Genomic DNA, 22,991 nt, shown 5'->3' on the forward strand with positions numbered 1-22,991 from the left:
AGTTTGTTGTTGTTTAATCCCTCCCAAGTTTTTTGGTTGTTATTGTTTTGGTGTATTTGTTTTTTTTTTCTTTGCCAAGTGTTTGGCCCCCAGTAGAGTGTAAGCAGCTTGAGGGCAAGTACTGTTTAATTTTTGTCTTTGTATTCCCGGAGTCTAACATACTACCTGGTAATAGTAGGTACTTAATGAATATTTGTTGAATTGGATTGAAATGAATGTAATCCAAGCTGCAGGCACTGAGGATACAGAAAGGAAAACTAGACAGTTCCTACTCTCAAGAAGCTTATAGTTGAGTTGGTATGATTAGATAAGACCTATAGCCACATAAAATTATGATAGGCTAGAATTTGATAAGGGCAGAGGGAGGGGTCTAGACAAAATACCATAAGAAATATGAGGGAAAGATTACTTTATGCAGGCGGAATTGGGGAAAATTTCAAGGAGGATGTCACCAGTGCTTAGTCTTGAAAGAAGTTCTCTTCAATAGGCTGAGATTTTTTTACTTTTTTTTTTTTCAGGCTGAGATTTAAAGAAACTGTTCTAGGCAAGGAATTGGGAAGGGTGGGATTCATTTGAGGCTAGATAGCATCATTGTGTAATGGACCCACTTAGCACGGTTTCATGACTTCCTTTAGTGCCACTTATTAAATGGTAGTAGGATGGTGTTGGTGACTTAGGGTTTCAACTCACTCAACTACACATCTAATTAGTTGCAAAATCTTGTAATTTCTGTTTCCTCAGTCTCTTGCATCTGTCTTCTTCTTTCCATTTACATAGCTTTTTCCCTAGGACAGATTCTCATCTTTCATTCCTAGACAATTGCAATAGCCTCTGACTGGTATCCCTGCCTCACTCTCCTTTCCAATCCATCCTCCCACAATTGTCAAAATGATTTTCTAAAAAATGTGGTTCCTAATCAGCTTAGGTGATGTTTATAGTGCCAATGAGTCTAAAGTTTTAGATTTGATTCCTTTATTGACCAATTTTTATTTATTTTCTTTTTTTGGAGGGCAATTGGGGTTAAGTGACTTGCCCAAAGTCACACGGCTAATAGTTGTGTCAAGTGTCTGAGGCCGGATTTGAATTTAGGTCCTCCTGACTCCAGGGCCACTGTTCTATTCACTGTGCCACCTAGCTGCCCCTATTGACCAATTTTTTAAAAATTTAAATTAAATTTTTTTCAATTAGCAAATCTAGTTTCTTAACCCTCCCACCTCTCCTTCATTGGAAAAGAAAAACAAAACCCCTTTAACAAATATTCATAGTCAAGCATACATATTTCCATGTGGTTTATGTCCAAAATATGTTTCAATTTCGTCCTGAATCTTTAACCTCTTTCAGGGGATGCATGGCATCCCTAGCTGTCCCTAGGCCCCTGAAAATTCTTTTAAAAAAGTGTTTCCTAATTCAATTCAATGAACATTTATTAAATGCCTGCTATGTGCCAGCCACTATGCTAGGGCAGGGACCTTCTTTCTGTTTCTTGCTGGAGATACAAATAAGAAACAGAAGGTCCTTGCCCTCAAGAAGCTTTCAATCTAGTGAGGGAAAACAATGCAAAACAGAAGCTTGAAGAGGGTGGGATGGGAGGACGTTGTATGGGGGTGTCATGTTCCATGGAGTTCAAACCAAGAAGAGCTGCAGGTGGAAAGTGGACAGTTAGTTCTAAAAGGAGGATCATCATATATGTTATCACAGAAAGCATTTATTAAGCACCTAACTTCATGTGGTCCTGAACTAGAGTAAGGACAAAAGTACTTAAATTCACCCTTACCCTCTAGGAATTTACATCTGAATTCCTTCATTATTTAAGTATAAACTTTGTTCAAGGTGGTAGGGAAATAAGGGAATACCAAAATGGAAAATTGTGAATGTCAAAGGATGAGTCAGTAAATAGGTGAATAAAAGCATAGCTTTACAGTATTTTATTTCAGAAATGTGAACAGGTACTCATTTTCAACATGATCACTTCCTAATATGATAATAAGATGTTCAAGTGCCTGACAAGCTTTCTGATTCCATGAGACTGTAGGTATTTGCACCACATTTTGTATAATTTTGTGAACTTGGTCCCCAGGAACACATCTTTAAGAGGACCATGTAGTAAAATGAATAGGTGCACTAGTGATGACCAATTGGCTCCTTATTATTCGCTCATCTTTTGCTTGCTTTTACTTGATCTAATTCTTTCAGGTAGTCAAAATTAAATGAATCATAGAATTTCAGAGTTGAAAGGACCTTGGAAGTCCCCTAATGCAACCCATAATTGAAAAAGAATCCTCATTTCTTCATATCAGAGAAAAGGCCAGTTTATCTCAGTGAAAGGCACTCACCCAAGGCAGCCCACTTTGGAACAGTTCTCATCGTTAGGTAGTTTTTCCTCAAATGGAACCTAAGTTTGCTTCTTAGCAGCTTATCCCTACTGCTCTTATTTCTGTCGTTAGAACTAAATAGAACAAATCTAAGCCTTTTCCCACATGACAGCCTTTTGGATATTTGAGGACAGTGAGCATGTCCCTGCTAAATCTCATTTTCTTCTAGCTAATTTCCCTAGTTTCTTCAGATATTAAAATGGCACAAACTCAAGGCCTTTCACCATCTGGGTTCCTCCTTTTTGGAACACTTCCTAGCTTATCAGTATTCTCCCTAAATAGTGGTGGCTGGAAATGAATACAATATTCTAGAGATGGTCTGACCAGAGCTCAGTGCAGTGGAACTGTCAATTCCTTATTCCTGGAAGCTATGGTTTTCTTCGATGATAGGAAAACTTACCTGTTTGGAAGTAATGAAATCCAAATATACTCAAAAATGTAACAGGCATAAGAAATGAAGGTTATTATCAGTATTGCACCACTTTTGTATCGGTAAACTAAGTATCCATGAGGGATATAGCAGTGCCTGGCGATCCTGTTTTTCTATTGAGACCCACTGACCTGCAGAAAAATACAGAACTATAGAAGAGTAAAAGCAATTTAATTTAAATGAAAGTTTGAGAAGAGGGGAGGTTTTTTTTTAAATTTTGTGTTTTTTGTTTGTTTTTATTTGTTTTAGAGAAATAATTTACTCCCATTTATCTCCTTTTCAAATTAAAAATGGAAAACAACTAAAACTATTAAATAATAAGAACCACCTTAAATTTATGTGACTGAGATGCAGTGCAGTATAATGGAGAACATTGGATTTTGAGTTGGGTATACCTGGAATTCTGGCAAAATCCCATTGTCATAAATATCATTATAAATATGTTTTCTATGTGAGAAAACTGTTTCTGAGCCCTTGTATTATTCCACAGCAATTCTCCTATGTGGAACTAGTTACAACAAATTTTATACAAAGAAAAAGTTTTAACAAAAATTTAAACTTTTAAGGTAACCTCAAAGCTAATTAAACCTAGTCCCTTCATTTTACAGAGGAGAAAACTGAGACCCCAAGAAATGAAGTGACCTATGTATGTAGTCACACAGTGTAGTTAATGGTAGAGCCTTGATGTCTTGGCTCCTAGTCTAGAGTACTCTCTAACTTGCTGCCATTCTGCCCAAGAAGTATTTTCTTTGGTTCCGGTTCATATGATACCATATTCTATATCAAATTTTACTTAATTTAACTGTGCAGATAATGCTGTAACAAAATAACTTTATTTTTGTGCTTTTTGAAGACTGGGAGAGAGACATCAAAGTCATGACAATTTTTGATCTGGAAAGGACCATTAGTTTATGCCCCATTATTTTATGGGTGAGAAAACTGAGGCCTGCCTAAGAGCAGAATGCACCAGAGGCCCCAGTCCAGGGCTTTTGACACTGGAACATGTTGTCTCTGCTGAGTTATTCTTTACTCTTCTTTTATCTTCTCATCAAGTAGCAATCCAGGTAGTGATTAGTCTTGACTCTGTCCCTTTCTTGTTTTAAACATATCAAAAATGTGAGATTTCCAAATCTACCAAGACCAAAAAAAAACAAAGAACAAATCATCAAACAAGTTTTGTGAGCTAGGCAGAGAAAGGGGGTTGGCATGGCATATGTATCCAACACTCCTCTGAGTCTAGTAGGGAGAGCGCTTGAATCAAATCAATTTAACAAATTTCTATTAAGGATCTGCTTCACGTAGAGTATTGTGCTAGGCCTGAGAAGGGAGACAGTTTAGACAAAATGTGGTAAGTGCCCTGAAGGAGCTGACAGTGTGGGGATAAATACATACCTGGATATTTATAATATATGATGTATAAAAGTCCGTTAAAAAGGGGCAAAACAGTGCTATGTGCTAGGGGTCAATTCTAGGCCTTATAGATTGGGACTGAGATTCTAGAAGCATTTGTTTTAACAAAATTTCACCAGCAAAACAATTTGGATGCCCTCTGGAATTGACAGAAAGGGATTTTACCTATATAGTCCAAATATTGATAGCATGTCTCAAAAATTGCTTCTTTGTTACCTTAACCTTTAGGTGGCAGCAGAGTAGCATACTTCCAACATGCTTTGAGACCCTTGTTGTGAGCCCAACTCATTCATGGTCTCAGATATCTTTATTTCAGTACACTGAATAGATAGGGTAAAAGATTTTTCCTGCCTAGCCATCCATTCAGTTATTGCATAAGAGCTGGGGATCCAAGTTGGAGGGAACAGTGAACAAGCCATGCTGGGTAGTTGACTGTGGGAGTTTAGATGTGAGATGTGAGTTTAGACTGGCATCTTCCCCACCTTTACTAGGGACTGTGTCACTTTGCTGTGGGGACCATCTAGTTGCATGAAAGCAAGGCATGAGCACAACAGATGTGGATATTTTGAATTGTAGAATTATTCTGTATCAGAGGCAATTTGATTTTGTGGAAAGGACCCTATGGCTGGGAGTCAGGAGACCTGTTCTGCCATTAACTGACTACCTTTGTGATCTTGGACCAAGTCATTTAATATTACATTTAACATTAGTTTCTTCATTTGTAAGTAGAGGGAATTGAACTAGATGATTGCTAAGGTTCCTTTCCACTTTAAAATTGATTGATTCTGTGACTAGCAGCTTTAAGCAAGTCATTTAAGCATTGTCAATTTATATGGCACTTTTTACTTTGAAAGTGATTTAAATCCATCTTTTTATTTACTCTGCCTGCCTACCTCCCAGAATTGTCATGACGGTAGAATCAGAGAGATAACAGGTATGAAAGTGCTTTATAACCTTATAGGTACTATGTAAAATGAAGAATATTTTTAGTACTAGTTAGGGAATTCTGTTTTAGGAATTGTGCTTTTGTGGTGAAGAGGCATGTATATGAAATCATCTGTAAATAGACTAATTAGCTATAGGTTACACTCAGATTCTGATTTTTTGTGTCTGGCAGGCAAGAAGTGATTTCCCTTGGAGATGGAGACATTGGGACCATGTGCCTCCACTTATCCATGAAGCCTGGAGAATATTCCTATTTCAGTCCCAGAACCATGTCTATGTGGGCTGGTCCTGACCACTGGTGCTTCAAACCTCATCGCAAACGTATGTATTTATAGTAGTGGTATTAAGGAAGAAACTCTGCACTTTTTAGTAGCCCTTCATCATTTCAAGTGATGAGAGGGAAAGGAAGGTCATCATAGCTTTTCAGTATGTCCTCCTAAGTTAGGATATTGTGTTAGTCGTATGGTTGAAGGAATAGTTGGACCACAAATGGGATTAAGAGTAAATTAGGACGGGGCAGCCAGGTAGCACAGAGAGTAAGAGCACCAGCTCCAGTGGTTGGATGACCTGGAAATCGAATCCCGGGCTCAGACACTCAGCACCCACCCAGAAACACCTGGCCGTGTAACCTTGAGCAAGTTACTTAACCCCAATTGCTTAGGGGCGGCCAGGTGGCTCTGCGAGTAAGAGAACCGGCCCCAGCATTGGGATAACCTGGATCTAATCCGGGCTCAGACACTCAGCACCACACCCAGAAATGACTGGCCATGTAACCTTGAGCAAGTTACTTAACCCCAATTGCTTAGGGGCGGCCAGGTGGCTCAGAGAGTAAGAGAACTGGCCCCAGTGTCGGGATAACCTGGATCTAATCCGGGCTCAGACACTCAGCACCACAGCCAGAAATGACTGGCCATGTAACCTTGAGCAAGTTACTTAACCCCGATTGCTTTAAAAAAAAAAAAGAGTAAATTAGGATGAAAGCTGCTTTTTTCCTCTCATTTTATACCAGAAAGGTAGAGGCTAAACTTCACATTCTTTAGTTGTGCTTATTAGTAGCAAGGCAAATTGTCCCTCAGAATATAAATTCAGAACTTAAGTGACTTTGAGAGAGTTTACCTTTCTTAACAATTACAATGATATTAAGATGCATATGATTTCTTGATATCAATAGAATGATAAATTCTGAATGAGGAAAAAGCATTATCAGTGCACCAGGCATCTTACTGAGCTCACACTGTTTAGGTCCCTGAAGGTACAGTATTGTCAGACTTTATGTGCTCATCTCTGCAGAAGACCCTACTTCTCAACAAGAGAAGAAAAAGAAGACTACAAAGAAAGTATTTGAAATCAACTTTGAGGAAGAGATCGACTTTAATGCACATTTCCGAAAAACGAGGGTTTGTACTGAATTTATTATAAGCTGTTCTTTCTTCCCTCCCCCTGAGTACTCTTTTTTTGTTACTTCAGAGATGAGGTTTGTTTTTTGACCATGTCAGCCCATGAAGTAAAGAAGTAAAATGGTAGCTTTATCAACCTGGTCCTTACATATAGGGGAGAGTAGGTCAAGAGCGGTATTGGGTAAAGATAGAGGGAACTAGGTAATGGTTGAGAAGAGGGAATGAGACCTGGTACAAAGTGCAGCTTTGTAACAATTTCTTACCCAATATCTTTGGAATTTCACTGTCATCTTGGGTTCTATATGGCTTGACCTCTTTTATTTCTATACTCTCTTAATGGGGGAAAAAGTATCTTCTAATTGCTATTGTTAAAGATTCTTAAAAATTTATTTTTCATCACCAGGCTGCTACCACGCTGGCCAAATCAACTCTGGACAACCAGAGTAAGAAAGCCACCACCCTTCCGTCTGATTTCCACTATGAAATAGAGAACATCGTCCAGTTGAACCTGAAACCAGGGAACAAGGTGAGGCTACTCAGGCAGCTCAGGGCAGGGCTTCCACACATGCTTTAATATTTCTAAAAGCTTCCCTCACAACAACCTAAGTATGATGAGCTCTATTTGGTAGGTGAGAAGCTGGTCCTAGAGAGAGTCAGTGACTTAGTGCTTATGATCACATAGCTTGTAAGAAGCTGGACCAGACCTCATGTCCAGGTCTCCTGATTTGATTCCCATATTCTGTGTGTGTTTTTTCCCCTCACTGCACAATTTTTCCTCTAAGCCTTTTAGTCTTGTTAGTGATAGGTTGGTGAAATTCTGGAAATTTCACCAAGTATTATTAGGAAGTCCTTGTGATTAAAGTAAGATTTGGAAGAGTTGATTCAAAGATTCACAGAAATAGGGCCACTACACAGGAGATTCTCAGCAACATACCCTCAGAAATCTGGGGCTTGTGGGGTATCTGAGCACATATCTATTCCTGCCAGAAGGTAGCCTTTTGCTTATTCAGGAGCCTTGATAATCCTCCACTGCCCTGGCTTGTCTCTTGGACTGGGAAAATTCACTCTCAAGTGTCTCATATTTGAGCAGTGTTCAGAAAAGGGAAAAAGAAAGGCACAGGTGGCTGAAAGCACTGGTGAGACCTGTAGACTAATAGGACTGCTTCTGCCTTCAGGAAAGGAGGCAGAGAACACTCAAGGGTTTTGGAAGAAAGGAGGAAAGGAAAGGGTGAGAAAGACCATATCCAGAGCATTGTGTTTGGTTTGGAACACAACATTCTAACAGAGACATCAACAGACTAAACTTTTCAGAGAATGGTGTATAGAATAATGAAGTATCTGGCAGTTATGTCACAAAAGGAACATTTGAAAAAAATGAGATCTTCCCTGGAGAACAGAAGACAGAGGGACAAAACAACCATCTTCACATATAAGAATTGATTTGTCCTGAGTTGCTCCAGAGGACAAGACTGAGGCTAATATATAGTAAAAATAGAGTTAGAGGACATAAGATTTTTTTGGTCTTGGTAGAAGGATGAATTTTTTTAAGCTATTCTAGCTGTCCCACAATTAGAACAGGCTACCTTGTGGCACTCAGTTTGCTGTCCCTGGAATAGGGGCTGGGAATGGAAGGGATTCCTGCATTGGGAGAGAGGCTGAAGTACATCACAAGATAAAGGGCTAGAATGGACCCTACAAGTCGTGTACTGCCAGATGGGGAAATCAAGGTCCAGAAAAGTCAGTGACTTCTTCACAGTTTTACAGGGAGTGGGTAGCTTGGAAACTATTCACCCCCTTGTCTTCTGATTCCAAACCCAGCGTTCTTCTTACCACAGCATGACCACCTCTTAGATGACCTCAAGGCCCATTCTAACTCCCAAGAGTTGGCAATTCTGTTCTTCTAGGTAGAACTGAATGTTGGGATCTGAATTTACTGCCTTCGTCTGGTAGTTTTAGCTCCCCTTTTGGGACCTGCTTTCTCCACTTGCCATTCTGATCTCTCTTTGGCAGTTAAGAAGGATGGCCTCACAGAGTGCTTCATCAGAACAGGACGATGAGATTGAAGAGTATGATTACAACAATCCTAATGATACTTCTGAATTTTGCCCTGCAGTGCCGGTAAGGAGGGATGGGAGAGGGGAAGGGAGAGGAACTTCTTTTTTCTTTTCTGCCAGTGAGGAGGGAAGCTTTCTTCTATTCATGTTCTCCCATTTGTCTGGCATAAGTGGTGGTGTTCAGCTGACAACCCCAGTCAAGCGCACATTTTGTGTGTGGAAGGTGTGCGTTGCTCGTCAGCAGAAAAAAACTGAGAGCACCCTCAGGAAGAGACTCAGCTATTACAATAGGAAACCTGGAGGTCCTATAGGGAAGCCTTGTTTCCCCTATCAGACTGAAGGTAGGAGCTGTATTTTCTCTCAGTCCTGGGGCTCCCTGAGGTTGGGCATTGTGTGTTATGCCTCCTATACTACTGAGGGTTTCCCCTGACCAGGAGTCATCTCTCCCCTATCAGAGTTATAGCACCGGTCCACCAAAGACCAGGAGGACCAGACCTTCTCTTCTTCTTCCAGATCCAGAGCTTCCCCAGAGGGCAGGGACTGTGTCTGCTTGTTTTAAGCTATTTGTACCAAAGGATAGTCCATTTGGCCCACAGAGTCAATCCATCAACCAATACTGAGCACCTGCTGTCTACAGAATGCTTCTAGGTGCTATAGAAGAGACAAGGAAATTTAAGCCAGTTCTTGTCTGTGACAAATTTACAAGATTGCAGGGAAATAGAAGCTAGTAACAGAAGTCAGGAATGATAAGTAGCTGAAGCATAGGGATGTGATCTAGAATGTCTCCACTCCTGCAAGGAAAGAGCAAGGAAGGAGTAGGAAGGATGATCGTTCTCCCTAGTTAAATCTCAAGAGAATGAGGTTTTTGCTTTTGTTTTTAAATCTTGTAAAATCTTTTTTTTTAATTTTTATTTTTTAAAGCAATTGGGGTTAAGTAACTTGCTCAAGGTTACACTGGATGGGTGCTAAGTATCTGAGCCCAGATTCGATCCCCCAGGTCATCCCAGCACTGGGGCCGGTGCTCTTACTCACTGAGCCACCTGGCTGCCCCAAATCTTGTAAAATCTTGATCAGATACTAAGCTAAGAAAACTTTTGGGAGGTTTTTGCTGTTGTTTTTGTTTTTTGGTGAGTATAGTGACTTAATCTGATCAAGGTATGCATTTTATGTTTTATTTGTGTACTTCAGTTATGTTTATTGAAGAAACAATTTAGCTCAACTAGGCATCAAAGAGAGCAGTTGGTATTTGTGGTGATTTATTACTTTTCTGAATGTAGCTCTAAAATCTTTAGCGGTATTAAAACAAGATAGGCACCTGTCTGTCTGGGGTAGTTTAGGTTTGTTTTGACCTGAAAGCAAGGGGGTGTAATTGGCAGTTCCTTCTAATTTGGGGTAAATTCATAAAACATAAGATCTGCTTCATTTGTTTTGAATGCGTCTTATGCCTAATGCCACTTTTTACAAAACTTGAATAGCTATTTTTCTTTGCCTAGGCTGCTGACAGTGATGATGATGATGGCCCCGATGGATTATTTTTGGGACCAAATGGTACACAATTTGATTTTACAATTAATCCCAACACCGGATTTGAAAATTCACAGGATAATGAAAATGATGCTGAAGAAAATGGATTGGATAATCCGATATATGGGGAGTTAAAGTTAGTAGCTGAGCCACAGAAGGTAAGACTTATACCTAGGGCTTGGTGTTAATTTGTTTACTGTCCAAGTTACAAACCAGATAGAGTTGTAAGATTTACTTTTTCCCCATTATTTATCTTTTGTTCACTGAGGGACTGAGTGAGGAATATACCAAATCTTAGGGAAGGCTGATGGGTGAAGGAGGAACCTTTTATTACTTTAGTGTTAGCTATTGATAAATAGACATGAAGTGGAACTGACCAATTCTCCAAGGGAGCTCTGGTAACATATCCAGCTGGAGGAAGAGCTTGTCATACCAGGCATACTGATTAGGGTTGATGTACACAGAACTGGTCTAGGTAATGTTTTTCATTATTCAAGCTGAGAGTCAACAAAATGGTGGCCTTCTAATTCACCAGATTTCACTTCCTTTAGTATTCTCGGGAATTTTTGGCCAGACTGAGATTCTAGGTAACCATGGATATGGCCATTAAAAAAAATGGTTTGAAGTGAGAGACCAAAACTTTTTGCTCCTAATATGTCCAGAGCGAGATCTGTAATTCCACCATTAAAACTTAACACCTGCTAGTATGCCACTTTTCCATGCTTCTGGGCATTCGTTTCTACAATGGCCTCATAAAAATCATGATCAATTCTTCTGTCTTCTTCCAACTTGTAACCTGTCTGTTTCAGGTGAATAAAATTGAAATTCATTATGCCAAGACTGCCAAAAAGATGGACATGAAAAGATTAAAGCAGAGCATGTGGAATCTGCTGACTGATGGCCAGAAAAAAGAAGCGGTTGCAGAGGTAGCCTGTGTTTCCTTAGTCGTAATTTGTTTACTCAGAAGCAAAAAGGCAAAGTGTTTTAGAAAAATAGACCTTAGGTCTACTCTTAGGTCTTGGCCCCTGGAAATAGCTGTGTGATGTTGGATTGTTTATTTCATTTTTCTGAGCTTCATTGTCCTCATGTATAAAATGTAGGACATGTATAACATTAGACTGTGAATGCTCTCATATCCCTTCTAGTTCTAAACCCTATAATCTTATGAAACAAAATTGTCAGCCTTTTGTTGTTGTTGCAAAGGAGCCTAGCAGCGTCTTTGTTGCCTTAAAGATAACTGGATCCAACCTTTCTCTTACCTGTGATTATCCTGATAGTGGACATCTCTAATGATCACTTCTGTGACTACTACTTCTAGGTAAATATAAATATAAAATTCTAGATGTGAGCAGTTAATGTTCAGAGCTGTTGCTTTATTCATTGAGTCACCTAGCAATTACTATTTCTTGGGTCTACTCACTGAGCCACTTCCAAAAACATCTGTCTAATTTTCTCTCCCACGTTTCTCTTCATTTTTTCTAAAACCATAGTATAAGAGACTTTGGTAAAATCTAAGTAGGCTGTCTACAGCACTCTCTCTGATCTTCTAGTAAAGATACCCTTTTAAAAAAGGAAAGGAGTTAGGTTGGCATGATCATTTTTCGAAAGTAAATTTTTCTTGGTATCTGTTTTTGCTTCACCTACATTTCCCATTATATCCATCTTCTCACTTTTCTCCAAGAGAGCCATCATTTCCAATAAAGAAGAAAAAAGGAATAAAATTCTAGGCCAGTTCTAGGCCAGAATTCTAGGTTAGCAAAACTAGCTAAATGATCCAAAAAGTTTGACATAAGCAGTGTTCCATACCCATGGTCCTTTGGCTCTGCAAAAGAGCAGAGGAAGGTGGGAATGGCCTGTTTCTGAAAAAGCTGTGATAACTTCTCTTGACTGTTGTTTCCCTTTCTAAAATTATTCAGAAGTTAGTCCCTTAATAATGTGTTCTATGATTTTTCTGGAACAGAAACTAAATTTATGACTCTTACAATTTGCAGACTCTACTCTGTTCCTTTTTTGAAAGTTAGGATGGCATTTGGCTTTTATTTGTCCTGTAACCACTTTCCATTGTCTGCTATCTTTCAGACAGGACAGTAACAGCTTAGCAATCACAATTCTTTTTAGTTCTTCACATAGAGTTAGCCCAGGCCTGATGATTTGAACTCAAAGAAAGCAGCTACATGCTGCCTGACTGTTTTCTCAGTCTAACTTTTTTTTTTGTTTTTATTTCTTAAATGGGTAAGTTTTTATTAGTGAAATATATCTTCTCTCTCAACCATGAAAAATCATGAATGTACTGAACAGGCCATGGAGAACCATGACTTCCAAGGAAACAGTTGATCTAACTCATTTTGGATTTCTACACCCTGCTAACCATTTAGATTCTTTACTTCCCAAAGCAAAGATATCCTCCTTGGAGGAGAAATCATAAGCAAAATAAAAATTTCCAGAGTTGAAATTCAGCTTTCTTCTTCTGTTATTACTATCCTTTCACCCAGAACAGCAGGCCCAGTCCTACATCTTTTGAGTTTTCCAGCATTGCTGCTAACAAAAGAAAGCAAACCTACTTTTCCCCTCACTGCCTTTTTCCTTTATAAAACTAGGATGAAACTGAGCCCAAAGGGAGCTTGGACATGGTACCAGATGAGAAGATCTTCAGTGATCTCACAAAGGACCTTCTCAAGAAGTAAGTACCAGAGCCTCTGGTCCAAGGGCAGCTGAAGGCCACAGTCAGGCTAACTGTTGGGCTTATCATTGTTGTGGACTGATGAATTGCTTCTTTGTTCTCACCTTTTACAAGGCTTAGGGCACAAGTGTTCCAGCTTATTCCTTGATTGAAAACAGTAACTAACAGATCATGTAACAGGACAAAGGAGCTAGTTCCTTGCACTGACTGTCACGTGATCTAAAAGCAGACTGCTTTTTGTCCCAGTTGTATGTTACTTGCCAGATTTGGCTCTGCACTGGCATATTGGTTGACATGTGCCCAAACGAGTAACCTGAGAAGTTATTCCATGCCAAGAGCTAGAATAGAACCAAAGGTTTGGGATTTCTCAACCTGCTTGTTACAAACATTTGAAATATTTCTTTGTCATTATCTCATACTTTGTTTATGTGTATTATTCATGCTTAATGAAAGAGACTTTGTTCTTAGTACCTACGTCATATGTTACCATTTCCTCCCCTTTGTTTTACAGTCTGCCCCCTCTGATGGCTCAGAACCTTTCTGTACCTTTGGCTTTTGCCTGTCTCTTACATTTAGCTAATGAAAAGGTAAGTAAATGATTTGGTAAGCACAGTTCAAGAGCATTCCCATGTTAGCAACTTTCCTGAACAGACATTTTGCCTGGTTTTCTTAGATTACAGTAGTAGTAGCCTACTTATCTAGAAGTTAGCAAAATAGAATCCATTTATGAACAGCAATGAAAATATTCCAAAAAAAACCTAACAATTAAGACTGTTGATGATGTATTGTGACCAGAAGAAAAATCTTTTCTCTGGCTAGTAGCTCTGAAAACCCAAACTTCCTGACCCCGAAGCCAAGACACAGGAACTAGAAAGGACTTTGGGATTTGCCATGGGGATAATGTCAAGGAAGGAGAGAGAAGACAGGAAATGAGGAGTAACGACAAGTGCCATGAAGTGGAGCCACTAATGGTAGTGATGGTCAGAAGGAAGAAGACGAATAAACAGCATCAATTAGACTAGAGCAATAGTCTGGGACCCTCAGTTAGAGATCAAGATAAATCCTGCCAGTCATTTAAGATTTTCTATATGACCATGATTGAATCTTTATGAATAATAATCAGAGTGTTATACAATACTTGTTCATTTAGTTCTCCAAGCCTGTGCTTTGATTGTCAGAAACAAAATTGAAGACATACTCCTAGAGCGTTGCCCACCAAACACTTAGAAAGCACCCACTACCCAGCTAAATGTGCATCATAGAATGAAATTGGGTAAGGTGCTTTTTCATTCCAAAGAAAAAGAAAGTTTAGCTGGCAAAAGCGAGTGCTGATTTTGATTGGTTGACAGTTCATGAATTGGACAAGGGGGTTGGATGAGAAGACTTCTTAGATTCTTTGTGCCTGTAATTCTAAAAACTTCTGTGAATATTTGAGTAGTACAAACATCTGTGGTACTCAGCACTCTGCTTTGTGGTTGTGAAAGATGAACCTGCTTAATGTTTAATGTGTGAGGCCTATACAAAGGCCTTTACATAGACAATCTACATTTCTAGATCAGTACCTCAGAATATTATTATTTTAGTAGAGTTTATTGGGTTAGAAATGTCTAGCTTAGCATGAAGAATAAAGAATGTTGGAATCTCTGAAAGAATCTTGAGTGCCCTGCTTTTTGGTGCAAAGTATGATACACAAATATGCTTTGAAGATAGTCTTAAGAACATATAAATACTACCCTGGTTATTGGGGGCAAGACTGAAAATATGTCCCATGTGGCGTGTGAAATTCCAAAGGCTAGGCCAGTTGTAGAACATGACAATGAAAAAATGAGTGGATGAAATACAACATCACAAAAAAGATGCTATGTTGATATCAGTGTCTTGCAGGTAGCCTGTGGCTCTAGAATTGGATTATTCTCATATCAAAAGAGATAATTCTGAGAGCAATTGATCCTGAATTTAAAATCTGACTTCTTTGCTGCATTTGATCATGATTTATGTGTATGTATTACTGAAATGTTCATCAATATCTCCCACTATATTTTATTCCAGTCCTGTTCCCTCTTATAAAAAATGGCAGAGTAGAGAATGAAATTTGGATATAATACAGATTATCTCTTAAGATATCATTCTTTAAGAAGTGTTAGGTACTTTAGAGACGGAGAGAACCCAAATGTAGTGACCTCAGAGACCATCCGGTCCAATCCCTTCACTTTATAGGCCACTGATAGGTGAGCACAATATGTGTTTCCTGGATTGCACACCCTCCTCTCTCCCCCCCCCCCCAAAAAAAAAGGGAAAATGAAAATTGTCAATTTTTTCCCCTAGTTGAACATTGCCAGTGAAATGGTATAGAAAGCCTTAATATGAGCAAAGAAGTGTACTGCTGTGTATTTCTCACAGACTCATAGTATCTGAATTGCAAGGGGTCCCAGAACTTATTCATCTAGTCCGACTCAGACCAGTGAAGAAATCCATTCTACAGCATATCTCTGACAAATGGTAACCCAGCCTTTGTTTGAAGACATTCAATGACAGGGCATCTTCTGTTTCTCACACATTTTGGTTTTGGATTGCTCTTTTGAAAAGTTGTTCCTTGCTTTGAGCTGAATTCTGCTTTTCTGCACCTTCCAGCTTCTGGTGATTCCTAGTCCTGCCCTCTAGGACAAAATAAAATATGTCTAATTCTTCTTCTACAAGACAATCCCTCAGGTATTTGAAGACAGCTATCCCTTCTCCAATTTTTTTCTTCTCTAGGCAAAAACATTCTCAGATCCTCAAGCTGATCCTCAAGGCATGAGACCCTTCATCAGCATATTTGCTTTTCTGTAGAGGCTAATTAACTTTTATCAATGTCCCTCCTAAAATATAACACCCAGAACTAAACACTAACCCAAATGTAGTCTGCCCGCCGATTAGTACTTCCCATGGCCTGAACGGTGTGGCTCAATAAAGTCTAAGATTGCATTAGCTTTTCTGGTTGCCATATCATAATATTGAATTGTGTTTAGCTTGAAAGTTATTAGATTCCCCTGATCTTTTTCAAACTACTACCTGTCTTTTCCTTTCCTTGTACTGTGAAGTTGATTTTTTAAAAAAAATTCAAGTGTAAGACTTTCTCATCGTCCGTTTTAAATTTTATCCTACTGGTTTTGTACCAGTTATCTAGCTTGTTAAGATCTTTTTGGATCCTTACTATCTACCTAATGTATTAACCATTCCCAGTTTGATGTCACCTTCAGATCTGATTAAATGTGCCATCTGTGGTTTTATCTAAGTCACTGATGAAGATTGTTTAACAACACAGGGCCAAGAATGGCTCTCCAGGGCAATCCACTGGAGATCTCTTTTTAAGTTGATGGCTCTGTGGGTGGGTTTGATCAGAGCAGAGTCTACCTAACCAAATTTCCATCTGGCCCACATCTTTCTGTCTCATGTACAAGAATAGCACAGGAAGTTTTATTCATTGCTTTGCTGACATCTAGGTATGCTCTGTTTAGAGTAGCCCCTTGGTCTACAAGTCTGTGGTTATCCTATATAGAAAAAAATAAATGGAATTGTGTAGATTCCTTGGGTTCACTCCTTCCTTTTGTAGAGGTTCACTATAACACTATAATGTGTTATAGAATTTTGCAAGGAATTAAAGTCAAACTCACCAGACTATAATTTGGGATCCATTCTCTAACATTCTTTGTAAATTGGGACAAAATGTGTCTTTTTCTTATCCAATTGCACCACTTCCATTCAACATGATCTTTTCTTCCTCATTGATCTTTCAGAGATTACTGCAAATGGCTTAGTAGTTCAGTTTCCTCTGATGTAGTTTGACTGGCTTTGGTGATGTGAATTTTTCAGAGACAGCGAGGTACTCCTAAACTGTCTACTTCCTTATCTTGGGTTTTATTTCCCTGGTAACCATTTCTGTTTTGCTTTTTCCAATTTAAAGAGCTTCTTTGATCCTCCTCTTTTCCTGAGCATGGCTAATAAAAGCCCTTTTGGTCATCTTTAACTTTCTGTACCAAGGTCAGCCCATTTTGAGCTTTAGTGCTCTTTCATAATTCCCTCATGTTACCCTTTTATATTTCTTATTGCTTAGCTGCCTATATAAGTTGGTCAGTGAGTTCTTTGTACATCCACATTGGCCTATTTAAACAGTTCCCCCTTGTTTCTTATTGCTTCCTTTTCTCCTCTTAGCGTATTCTAGCCTTTCAGTGTTGCTTTAGCACCCAGAATGGCACACAATATTCCAGATATGGTACGACCAGGTAGACTGGCTGCTCCATTGACTCATCTCAAATCTGTTGTCCATTTAGCACAAAGAAAATCATCAAGTGTAATCCCTTCGTTTTACAAATGAGGAACCTGAGGCACAGAGAGGCAGTGATTTGCCTAAGGTCACATAGTTAATGGTAAAGCTAGAACTAAAGCACAGGTCTTCTGTCTTCCATTCCAGTGTTCCTTCCTATAGCAACATAGTTAATTACCTCTTAAGCAGTTTAAACAGTCATTTGCTCTAAAAACAAGGACTTCTAATACAAAACACCCAGTAACATCTTGACAGAACTGCAGTTTCTTTTCCCTTTACAAAGCTAGTCTCATAGACCTCACATACTTGCACAAAAACCTCTCCATTCAGCTCTACTGAAAACATAATCAATTCTCTGCCTTTACCTAGGGTACATTGTGCTTTGATAAGCCAGCTTTCACTAGAGCATGATGAAGCTGTAAAATATGTGATAACAGGTTTGAACTGACTGCAGAGATTCTCTGACCACAGCATTGGCTCAGCTTCTCCTAACAGTACAGGCCTTGTTCTTTTTTGTTAGACAGGTCTCTCTGGAAATAACCCCAGAGCAGTCAGCATTTGAAGAATGAGGGGAAAGTTACAGACCATGACCTGCCTGGGTGAATAGTAACGCCTTTATCCCAGTCTGGCTTTAGGCTTATTGAAAGGCTTTTTCTTTGTAATGTTTGCCATGACGTTCAGAATAACAGCCTAATGTGATCTGTGAGAACTCAGGACTTCAGGGCACTAGGAAAATACACTTGGCCTACTTAATTTCCACTTAATACCATTTCAGCCTTCTTTCTTGCAATTCGGAAAGAATTCCCCTCCGCAGTGGCACTGTGCACTAACTGCATAATCTTTTTAGGGCCATGACACATTTCTTATAATGCCAATAAGAGGTTTTCTTAGATAAAGAAATAACTGAAAGAGGACGTGGTTGAGGGGACCAATATGAAATGGAGACAAGCTCAAAACAGTCAGTTATATATGAAATACCAGCATTCTGATGCCTGTTTGAGAGTAGCAGCCTCTCTGAATCTACTACAAATTAAGTTTCTTTTTTTTGGCAACCCCCAAACACCCTGCTATTTCTTAAAAGCCAATCTGCAATAAGAAGGGGGGAGGAGGGAAGAAGACTCCTTGTTTAGAATTTAACCCAGCATTCTAGTGCTTTTTCAGCTATGGCTAAACATGAAGGAGTTACTTGGGAGCCACAGTCTTGAAAATCACTGCCACTTGAGATCAGAACTGGTAGAATGAGGTTTAGAGGCCTATGATCAAAAGTCAGATTATTACCCCTGAAGGGATGCTTAATTCCATGACAGCATTTTATTTCTTATTTGTTAACATTCTTTATTTGAAGATTACAGGGTGCAGAGAAGATTATGGAGGGGGACTTAAAGACTTGGGAGATGTAGGGGCAAACAGGAAAAACTGGTGGGTTTGAAGTCAGAGGACCTGGCTTCAAATCCTATGTCACCTGCATGATGTTGAGTTAAGCAATGAATCTCATCTGAAAAATGAGAGAATTGGGTTAGGTGATTGCTAAGGTTTCTTCTAGCCTAAAATCTATGATCCTATTCCCTTTTCTTTGCAATTTAGTGTAGAGCCATATCACCTTTTCCCCAGAGACTGTAAGAAAGAATACCAGAAAACCTAGATCTGAATCTCTGTTTTGCCAAGTAGTTAGTTACCTGTATGACTTTGGGCAAGTTACATAAACCCCAAGTCTCAGATTTTTCATTTGTAAAATGAAGGACTGGATTAGATGCTCTCTAAGGGTCTTTCAAGTTCTAAATCCTTTGGTTCTGTGACCTAAAGACCTAAGACCTTTGATTCTTGCCTTTGAAAAATGGTACATGAGAGGGAAAGGATGCCCTGAGTGTAAAGTGAGTCAGAGCTTCCTCTGTCTTGAAGATATTCTACCAGTTGGATACATACTTGGGTTGGATACTGCCCTTTTTTTAAATGCAAGTAACCCCTGGGAGGAAAGTTTAAATTACTATAATTGGATTGCCTATGTATGTAACCTATAGGGAATCAAGAGTTTTTTGGGGTGAGGTGGAGAGAGGGAAAAAAGGATGAACTTCAGACAATGAGAAGGTAATATAGGAGCGGTTATGAGGCATTTCTACGCATTATAGGACAGAAGAAGGGAAGGGGAAGTGTTATGGATAGAGCCATGGTCAAAGATCAGCCATTTCGGAGTTTTGAGGAAAGCCTTCAGAGGCCTGCATGAAATTGCCAATGCTTAGCACACTGTAGAAGACGAGGCCCTGGCCACAAATCTGTTTAACCCCAAACTACAGAACTTTTTAGTAAGGGTGTCTACTTGATAGCAAAACAAGAATATTAGGATTAGTTCACCTCCCCTCTAATGCACACAGCATAAACTCAGCCATTGTAGAGAATGGCTTACATGGACAGAGCCCAGGGAAAGCATTTTTATGTATCATTTGCTAGGACCTGGAAATAGCTCAGTTAATGTAGCTCTCTTGTTGGCAGTGGTAGTAACTATAAGAGAATTTTACCTGTAATCACAAAGGCGACATTCAGAGTGTGTCTTGTCGCCCACCGTTTTCTGAGGGCAGTTTGATTTTTTGCTTTCTTTATTCTGGTGTAAGTGATTTCATAACTATTTTTGTGTTCGTTTCTTCAGAATTTGACGTTAAAAGTAGTGGAAGACCTTTCTGATGTTCTTGTTATGCAAGGGAATTGATCCTTCACTGCAGAGAGATCAAAAAGAGGCCCTTGTCTTGCTGTGCTACAAGGAACCAGAAGTCACTGGTGATGATTTCTCAGCAGCTAGCTGAGATACAAATTTGAATGGACCCTACCTAGCTCAGGTGCAATCTCCTTTACTGTGGTAATTGGCACCTTGGAACATCTTCTGGGATAATGAATGCTACCTGCCTTGTATTTTTTCTGCATCTTGCAAATAGGAGAAGAGAGGTCAGGTAGAGAGAGTGCTGTTTTGGATTAGATAACCTCATGGCTATTCTGACCGGTCACTTTTAAGCTGTCACTTATTATTTTATCATCTACTGTGTTATTCCCAAATTGCAATTAGAAATAATTCTTCATTGGATTGTTATTTGATAATCAGTTCTGTACATAAGAACTTTTAAAAAGATTTTAGATGTTCTTCCTAAATATGTATGTATAAATAATGTTTACGAAATAAAATTGATATTCAGAACCCTTTGCATATTGATAAGATAACCATTACTTGTACTTAATTACTTCTATAGCTCAAGGAGAAAAATGTATGGGTACAAATCATATATTTATATAGGGGTATGTATGTGTATGTGTGTGCGTGTGTGTATTTGAATGATTTTGGTAAGCCCAGAGTACCATTATTAGAAGAGTTTAGCACAATACCTGGCACATAGTAAGTGTTAATGCTATTGACTGATTGGTTCACTTAAATTATGGGTCTTTTAGCTAACTTAGAGATAAATTGGATTTTGTTGATTTAAAGTCCTTTTGTCCAACAAAAAAAGTATAATAATATAAGACAGAAGCGTGGGGTTTGGAGTCAGAAGACCTGGGTTTGAATTCTGGCTCTGCTATTTACTACTAGGGCAAATCATTTAATTCTCTGGGCCTCAGTTTTCTCAGGTAAAAAAAAAATTGAGGGTTTTGATTAGACCTTTAAGGTTCCTACTATTTCCAAATCTGTGGTTCTATGGTGTTGCCCTCCCCACCCAACTTGACCTTGAGGACCTTGCAGTCTGGTTGAAGAGGTAACACATGCCCTTATTGAAAACAAAGTGTTATGGCATAAGGCAGTGTATGTGATTAGTAGGTTAGGCAGTGCTGTAAGAATCCAAAGGAAGAAGAAATTGAGTGTGGAACAGTCAGGGCAGGAAGGTAGGACTGGAAGGAGAGATGGGGTTTGGTCAGGTGGATGGGGAAAGGAACACCACTTTAGGCAAAGAGCAAAACGTGAGCACCAGTGTCTAATAGTAGGCCACCTTAGCTAAAGACAGGGACTACTCATGGAAATTGGAGAAGAAAAATTAGAACTGAGTCTGAAGGTCAGCTTTGGCTGAAATTCCAGATAGGACATTTATTCAACCTCTGCTCTTTAAAACAGTGACAATACTCTCACTCTCTCATAGGGTTGATGTGAGAAAAGTGTATACATTCCAAAGTGTCATATAAATGTGAGCTATTCTTATGAGAAAGACAAATGGGGATCAGGTTATGGAGGGCTTTGAATGTCAGGCTAAGGAGTCTGGATTTTATCCTATAGGCAGTGGGGAGCCATTGAAGGCTTTTGAGTTGGGGAGTGAGTGACCTGACAAAATCAATGCTTTTAAATTAAAAAAAAATTTCCAATTTATTTTTAGTTTTCAACATTCATTTCCACAAGATTTTGAGTTACAAAATTTTCTCCTAGTCTTTCCCCTATCCCCCACCCCCAAAATATCGAGCTTCAGTGACTCAGTGCCTCATTGCCTAATTAGAAATTAACAAAAGGTGTGAAAGCCTTCCTACAAGCTAGCCTCCCCTAAGCAAGCTTCCCTTAATGGGCTCCACATGAGGCCTGTTAATGGGCAGGGAAGATCTTATATTCCATTAACATACTTGGTCAGGTCTATGTTTTAAGAGGGCAGCTAGGCAGTGCAGTGGATAGAGTGTCAGCCCTGAAGTCAGCAAGACTCCTCTTCCTGAGTTCAAATCTGGCCTCGGACACTGACTCGCTGTGTGACCCTGGGCAAGTCACTTAACCCTGTTGCCTCAGTTTCCTCTTCTGTAAAATGAGTTGGAGAAGGAAATGGCAAACCACTGCAGTATCTTTGCCAAGAAAATTTCAATCGGGGTCATGAAGAATTGGATATGACTGAAAAACGACTCAATTCATTGATAAGCAACAGAAGTACAGAATAAGTACGTGAGTAGAGAGAAGGGAATGGGTTTGAGAAGTGGTTGTGAACAATGAATCATCAAGACAGGTACAGCCTTTGGATACTAGGTAGTAGTGAGGGAGAGGGAAGACATTAGTCTGGCAGCAGTGAGTATATGGAATCTCTAGGGAGAGAAAACTGGAAGACCAGTGTTGGCTGTCTAGGCCCCCACCTCTTTAGCTACCACCCTTCCTTTGCATTGCTTCATTTATCCTCTTTCACTCAAGGTTATGATTTAAACCTACAGTTTTGTCAAACTAGTAAATGCAATCATAAAAACAAATATTCACTGTATATAATATAGATTGCACATTCAATTTAGTCCCTAGTGCCAATTCTTCCTAAGGCAGAAATCCTTTTTTAGGCTTCTGCTCCTCTCCTCTCTTTAGTGTACCAACTGAGAGAAATGGTTTATTAATACTAATGATTTGGGGAGATTCAGAGTTCCCCCTTTTCTCTATTCTCATTGCAACACCTCAGTCTCTGAAGGTTGAACTAACCTCCTCTATGGGACCCCACCCAACCTTAAAAGGAATCTCTAGTTTAAGGTAAATTCCATTCAATCAAGCTTGGGTAGAGACCTTTTTGTCTAGATTGCCGAAGGCAATTTAGGGGTATAGAGATAGTCTCTGTCCCAGGGTGGCATGATGTCACACTCAGCTCCTCCTTGGAGTAAGCCCACTTCTCTTTGTAAAGTCCACTTTTTGTTAATTGTTAACCAATCAGAGTTGATTGCATCCTTATTTGATACTCCTTTTCCAAAAGGGCGTAAAAACTGAAGGCCTGCCGCCATAATTGCCATTGGTCTAAGAGAGAGACAGCCAAATGACGACCATCCTTTTATTAATAAAATGATTATATTGCCAAGAAATTATCTCTGGAAACTTTGTGTGATTGCCACACAGCCATAGTATGAGCAGGAGAGAAAAATAAGCGGAAGATAACTAGGGCCTTATCATAGACCTTCTGTTCCCATGA

General features: G+C 39.3%; 1 protein-coding gene across 6 annotated transcripts in view; it reads left to right on the forward strand.

The window, feature by feature from the left end:
• Window positions 1-20,296, forward strand: part of NCAPH (non-SMC condensin I complex subunit H) — a 45,022-nt gene extending 24,726 nt beyond the window's left edge. For 5 of the 6 annotated variants that reach the window (XM_069075614.1, XM_069075615.1, XM_069075618.1 and 2 more), the window contains 9 exons: window positions 5,330-5,478; window positions 6,448-6,554; window positions 6,958-7,080; window positions 8,565-8,672; window positions 10,102-10,290; window positions 10,942-11,058; window positions 12,730-12,812; window positions 13,324-13,399; window positions 19,757-20,296. In XM_069075614.1, coding sequence (XP_068931715.1) covers window positions 5,330-5,478; window positions 6,448-6,554; window positions 6,958-7,080; window positions 8,565-8,672; window positions 10,102-10,290; window positions 10,942-11,058; window positions 12,730-12,812; window positions 13,324-13,399; window positions 19,757-19,816 — 1,012 coding nt within the window. In that variant the 3' untranslated portion in view covers window positions 19,817-20,296. The remainder of the gene's footprint in view (window positions 1-5,329; window positions 5,479-6,447; window positions 6,555-6,957; window positions 7,081-8,564; window positions 8,673-10,101; window positions 10,291-10,941; window positions 11,059-12,729; window positions 12,813-13,323; window positions 13,400-19,756) is intronic. The other variant, XM_069075619.1, reaches the window with a different exon arrangement.
• The last annotated feature ends 2,695 nt before the right edge of the window (window positions 20,297-22,991 follow it).

This window comes from Petaurus breviceps, unplaced genomic scaffold, assembly GCF_028583685.1.
Source record: "Petaurus breviceps papuanus isolate PSGF00001 unplaced genomic scaffold, PetGlider_PUasm1.0 90919, whole genome shotgun sequence".
Classification (NCBI taxonomy): domain Eukaryota; kingdom Metazoa; phylum Chordata; class Mammalia; order Diprotodontia; family Petauridae; genus Petaurus; species Petaurus breviceps.